General features: G+C 46.3%; 1 protein-coding gene across 1 annotated transcript in view; it reads left to right on the top strand.

Moving 5' to 3' along the window:
• Positions 1-6,479, top strand: part of Kntc1 (kinetochore associated 1) — a 96,168-nt gene that overhangs the window by 83,048 nt on the left and 6,641 nt on the right. Inside the window, exons 50-54 of the mRNA XM_023720670.1 lie at positions 1,217-1,360; positions 2,330-2,448; positions 3,148-3,283; positions 3,784-3,879; positions 4,536-4,592. Of these exons, the coding sequence (XP_023576438.1) occupies positions 1,217-1,360; positions 2,330-2,448; positions 3,148-3,283; positions 3,784-3,879; positions 4,536-4,592 (552 nt within the window). The remainder of the gene's footprint in view (positions 1-1,216; positions 1,361-2,329; positions 2,449-3,147; positions 3,284-3,783; positions 3,880-4,535; positions 4,593-6,479) is intronic.

Below are 6,479 nucleotides of genomic sequence, written 5' to 3'. Positions count from 1 at the left end.
TTTTTGAGACAAGGCCTCACTGTGTAGCCCAGGCTGGCCTTAAACTCACAGTAACACAGTGATCCTCCTGCCTCAGCCTCCCCAGTTCTGGGATTACAGTTATGCACCACCACACCCATCTTGAATTTTTCTTTCAAATGATACTGGGGATCAAACCCAGGTCTTCACACATGTGAGCCATGTGATCTACCACTGAGCCTTCAGACTCCCAAGCCCAGAGGCTGGATTTAAAAGACCTAGATATGACTTGAGTGAGAGTCTGTGAGAATTAATTCATTCTACAGCTATGAGTATCTCCAGTGGAAAAAATCGGAGACACCCAGGATTCAGAATTTCGGAGTCCTCAGTGAGCTTCTGGGAATGTTAGGGCTCCCAGGAGACCTTAGCCGAGAGTGCGCCATCTGCAGAGGACAGCGCTCTTGTGAGCTAGGGCTGTGGCCCCAGGCCCCTGTGCGCTCTCGCCCTGCCAAGCGGTGGCTCCTGTGTGAGCCTGAACTCCCTTTCGTCCTTCTCCCCTGCGACTGAGACCAAGAAATGTGCCTTGGTTTTAGCACATGGGCTCGTTCTGATTGTTCATCGCTGCTCTCTCACATGGGAAAGAATGTAGTAATTCATCAGTGTCCCTCAGCATGAGCGTGAGGGAGAGTGTGGTAGCAGGCGTGCTGGCTTTCTCCCGTTCCTGACCGATACCGGAAGTAGGTCAGGTGGCCCGTGAGGGCCCCTCTGCAGGCTAGAGATCTGATCGTGAGAAAAGACTTGCGTAGACAAACCCAAGAAAGTCCTTCCCGCGGCTGGAGCGTAGCTGGCCTTGCCACCCATTCCCCACCCTCCTTCGCCCTGGACTCCCACTTCCTCCTTGCTTAGTTTTTTAAGGGTAGATGCACCCTTTGTCCAAGCAAGAGCCCGCGCTCGCCAGGCACAGCGACACTCACCTGAACGCCAGCTGCTCGGGCAGCTGAGGCAGCAGGATGGCAGGGTTGTGCCTCAGCCTCTACACTGCTCTATATGTAACGCCAAACAATTTTTTATAACTTTGAAACAGGCTCTCCCTAAGTCCCTAAGTGTTCTTGGCTGGGCTCAAATTTGTGAACAAAACCCTGTCTCAGAAAAACAAAAACCAGGCAGGCATGGTGGTGCGCCCTGTGATCCCAGTGTTCAGGAGGCTGAGACAGGAGGCTTACCGTGAGTTCAAGACCAGCCTAAAGTGCATTGTGAGACCCTCTCTCAAAAAAACAAAAACCAAACCCAAAATAAACGTAATTCAAATTGTTTTTTCCACAGAGTCGTTTATCTCCTGCTGTCTCGCCCGATGGATTCTAGTTCAAGAATGCTGTTTGTATGTGCAACGTCAGCTACAAGCGTAAGCTCCAGACACGCACTCAGAGCCCGAGCGCGCATCCCAGCTGAACGCTTTCCCTGAATATTTCCCGTGCTTGGCTTCATGAACAGATGGTTCTGGTAGTGCTCGCTCACGTATCCATCCGAAGTCTGTCAACAAGAATCCTTGCCTCCCTCACTGGCCTCTGCAGCTGTGCTTACGGGCTGCATGGTCCACCTGGTGACACTTCCTGCAGGCCCAGTGCCCAGGCGGCATTCTTAATGCTGGGGACCAATCAGACTGGCCCTGCAGAACCTGGCTTCGGGTGCTAGTAATCCCCTGACCTCTAGCTACCCTGCACTTGCCGTTTTCCCGGAGAGCAGCACAGCCTCCTTGAGTTGGTGACATTTGATGGCTAGACAGCCCCAGCTCAGCGGGTGAGCGTTTCCCCCCCGCTGCAGCTTCCCTCTGCTCCCCATGCCTCACACAGAGTACTAATGCACATGTTGAAATCAACTTCATACGGATGTGCATTCACATGGGAGGCCTCAGCGTACGGCCTAGCTCCAGGGCTGAGCTTTCATAAAATTCATTTTTACTGCTTCACCAAAAACACTCCTAAGGGAAAGCCACCTTTGTTTTACCATGCTGGGGTCCATGGCTGTGCATATAGAACACAGGAATGGTTGGGGGTCCCAGCTGATTCTGCCCGCATTTTCACCCACCCTTGCTTTTGCATTCAGTGCCAACTTCACAGAGTAAAAGGTAAAAACACCATAGCATTATTGTCAAGACGGCTTGGGTCCTGTGCCCCCTGTAGGTCCCAGCAGGGTCCCCCCAGGGCTCCATGGGCCTCATGTTCAGAACCACTGTTCTTTGCTGTGCATTTTTCAGGGTAGAAATTGGCTTTCATGTTTTAAAAAATTGTGTCACTTTGTCACCTAAGTTGAAGCTTATTTACCAGCTATAGCGCGCATTTGCGCAGCTCTCCAGCCTGTTTTGGTTTTACAGAGCCTGGGCATGCGTCAGTTAACTTTTGCCCATAAAACACGAGCTCTTCAGTGTCTTCTCTACTTGGCTGACAAGGAAACTGTAGAATCTCTCTTCAAAAAACCCATGGAAGATGTAAAGTAAGTGTATTTCGATTAATTGTATTAAGAATTAGGAAATAGGGGCTGGAGAGATGGCTCAGTGGTCTAAAGCACCTACTTGGAACAAGCTTGGCAAAGCACAGGGACCGCGGTTCGATCCTCCAGCACCACATGCCAGCCAGCCGCGCCCCCTGGTGGGCTGAGCTGGCCACACACACACACACACACACACACACACACACACAATAAATAAATGTTAAAAAAAAAAAGAATTAGGAAATAGATCGTTTCTTTTTTTTTTATGTTTTTTTTTTTAATTTGTGTGTGTGTGTGTGTGTGTGTGTGGCCAGCTCAGCCCACCAGGGGGCGGCCCTGGCTGGCATGTGGTGCTGGGGGATCGAACCGCAGTCCCCTTGCTTTGCTAAGTTTGTTCTAAGTAGGTGCTTTAGACCACTGAGCCATCTCACCAGCCCCATCGTGTCTTTTGGAACTGTACTTTGTAAGGCCTTAATTCATTAGATCACCTTTGAGTAGCTAACTGTACTTCTGCTGCCTGACTATCCAGGACATTTTGGCAAAGGGAAACAGGCGTTTGAGGTAGAAGGATCGCCACAAGTTTGAGGCCAGCCTGGACTACATAGTGAGTCTGAGGCCAGCCTGAACTTCTTAAGCAAGACTGTGTCTCAGTCCAAGAAAGAAAACAAAAGAGAATGATTCTTGTGAACACCTGTTTTTCAGGTCTTATTTGAAATGTATAACTTTTCTGGCCTCGTTTGAGACATTGAATATCCCCATCACCTATGAGTTATTCTGCCACAGTCCTAAAGAAGGAATGATTAAGGGCCTATGGAAAAACCACAGCCATGAGCCGATGGTAGGTAGAGTGCTCCAGGTGGGGGCTCTTGGGCTGTCTGCACTCGGGCTCCTGCCACCCCTTAGGATCCCAGGAGACCCTTTATCCCTGCGCTGCCCACCGCCCAAGACCTTCTCTGCTGTCCTGGCGTGGAGATGGATACGGCCGATCTTCCTTACAGTGCGTGGGCTAACATTGTCCCTTCCAGCAAGGTGGAGCAGGCTGAAGCTCCCTTCCATGCCCTGGTAGGGAGGCTGGCACTCCTCTTCTGCCTGGCTGCTTTCGGAGCCCAGGCCAGGAAGGGAATGAGGACAACAGACAAACTGTCCTTGGAGACAAGAAAGGAGAGCATCTCCTTCTTCATTAGAAAGATAGGGCCTTCACTGGAATGAGAAGCTAGACACTTACGGATTATGTGCAGGTTTTGTAGTAAGCTGTTGTACCTTTTACAGGGTTGTTTTACATTTACTGGTGTCTTGAAGCAAGATAGTGACTTTATTTTCTTTGCTTTCTAACCTCAGGCAGTCAGATTGGTGGCAGAGCTCTGTTTAGAATACAGAATCTATGACCTGCAGCTTTGGAATGGACTCTTGCAAAAGCTTCTTGGCTTCAGCATGGTGAGTAAGCCTGAGGCTCTCTTGGCCCCTGTGTTTGGTGTCCCTAAAGGTTGGCAGTGGCACTTGTGTGAACAGGTGCGTGCTGAAAGCATCCTCTAATGCTGGGTTTCTGCCAGACCTAAGAGGTCGTGATGTTAGGCCAGGGGAAGTGCAGACTCTGAAATAACCTATTTTGTGCTGAAAACAAATGGAACAATCCCTGATCTTTTAAAATATTTATGAACCTGTAAGTGAACTGCTGTGGCAATTCTCGTGGGAGAGTTTTTTAGAAAATAGATATATTGGGGATTGAACCTTTGAGCTAGATCTCTAGCCTTTTTTTTATATCAAAACACCTTGACTAAAATTAAAAACAAACAAAACCACCTTAATTGAGTTGCCCAGTCTACCCTCAAACTTGCAGGCCTGCATTGGCCTTCTGAGTAGCTGGGGATGAACCACTACACCCAAAGGGAAGATGGGGGCTGGGGGAATAGCTCAGTGGAATGAGTGCTTGCCTGGCAAGTGCGAGGTCCTGAGTTTGATCCCTGGTACCACCAAAAAAAAAAAAAAAAACCGAAAACAACAAAGGGAAGATGGACTTTCAGAAGTACTCCTTTGAAACACACCAAAACTCCACTGTGTGGCCTTCAGAACTTATTTGTTTATTTTCACAGATTCCTTACCTAAGGAAAGTTTTAACAGCCATCTCTAGGATCCATTCATTATGGCAGGTATGTAGATGTTTAAAGTAAATTCACTGAACTTAGTACACTTGCTGGGCTTGTGTACTAGATAAAGCAGTCAGCTCCTCAGTAAAGAACAGAACGGCTGAGCCGCAGGTGGTTTGCGTTCCGCCTCCTGGAAGAGGCTGCCTTCCTGGGAAGGTCCCATCTCCATTCAAGCTTTCAAAACCCTTGGTTCCCCTCCAGCATTCGGCACAGTATAATTTGTTTTAATTATGCTTTGTGCTGTCCCCTCAGGCCTGGGAGGTCTCTGCAGTCAGAGCCCGTCTTCATCTTTTACCAATTTCACAAGTTGTGTACTCGTATAATCATTATACACACGCACAGGCATTTTATTCCTAGTTTAATAAGTTAGAATAATATGGAAAATTATGCTGAGTCAATTCTTTTTTACTATTTCTCTTCTCGTTACCTCCCCAGAGGTAATCACTAAATGCTTTTTTGTAATGTGTCCTTCTAGAGCTTTCCTGTCACTCACAAGCCTGTAGTTAAAATACGTGTGTATATCTAGCTGCACACACACATTTTTATAAACATGAATCACATTCTAGACACTCTGCACAACTGAGGAGATCATTCTAGATCAGGACATACAGATCTTGGGGGGTTTTGTTGTTGTTGTTAAGATAAAATTTACCCCTTTATTTTTTAATTATTATCATTTGTCTTTTTGAGACAGGGTCTCATTATGCAGTTCAGGCTGGCCTTGAATTGACTTTGTAGCCAGGCTGGTCTCAAACTCACGACAATCCTTTTGCCTCAGCCTCCTGAATGCTGGGATTGCGGGCATGCGCCACCACACTCAGCTTAAAATTTACCCTTTTAAGTATATATACTCAAGTGGTGTTTTTAGTCCCTTCAGAAAATTCTACAACCACAACCATTATCTTATACTAGGATATTTTCCTTACCTTTTAAAGAAAATCCTTGGTCAGTCATCCCCTACTTGCCCCTCCCTGCAGGTCCTACAAGCCACTAATCTACTTTCTCTGGATTTATCTGTTCTGGATATTTTCTATCAAAGAAAATGCAATCTTATGTCTGCTACATTGTAGCATGTTAGTTCATTCTTTCTCCCTTTTTTTTTAATTTTGCAGTACTGGGGATCGAATTCAGGACCTTGCACTCGCCAGGCATGCGTTTATGCTGCTGAGCTATAGCCCTAGTACTTCTTAATGTTTCATTGTATAGATACACAGTGGGCACTTGGAACTTGTGGGGGATTGGTTTTAGGGTTTAGGGTGCTGTCACCAGCCCGTAGTACCAAAGCCTTCCAGTGTCAGGTTCCTTATATGAAATGGCATAGTGATTGCTTAAAGTCTGCACATCCTGCCCTGTACTTTAGAATCCTAACACACTTTAGGTGTCACGTTATTGTTACACTACATTTTTTAGGAAATAATGACCAAAAACAGCTAGTATGTATTCAGTACAGACATAATTTTTTTTTTTAAATGTATGTTTGTGGATGCAGACCCTGAGGATGCAGAGGGGCAACTACACCACATTTAATTGCTAGTGGGCATTTAGGATGTTTCCATTTTTGGTTTTTTATGAGTAATGCTGCTTTGAGCATTTCTGGACACTTTAGGTGGACATGTATTTTCATTGAGTAAGGGATGGGACTGTCAGCCCTCAGGTGTCTGTGGTTAGCCTCTTAAGGTATTCAATTTATTTGTTTTGGCAATGCTAAGCATTGAATCCAGGGTCTTGCATATACATATTAGGCAAGCTCTCTACCACTGAGCTATATCTCCAGCTCCTGTCCTTACTTTTGACTCAGTTATTCCCCATGATATGGAGTGAAATATACTAAATGTTATTTAGCTACTTCTCTATTGGTCTTCTTTCTTTCTTTTTTTCTTTTTTTTTTTT

The sequence above is a fragment of the Octodon degus genome, unplaced genomic scaffold (genome assembly GCF_000260255.1).
Source record: "Octodon degus isolate 3935 unplaced genomic scaffold, OctDeg1.0 scaffold00076, whole genome shotgun sequence".
NCBI classification, from domain to species: domain Eukaryota; kingdom Metazoa; phylum Chordata; class Mammalia; order Rodentia; family Octodontidae; genus Octodon; species Octodon degus.
This window is presented reverse-complemented; position numbering and strand designations above follow the sequence as displayed.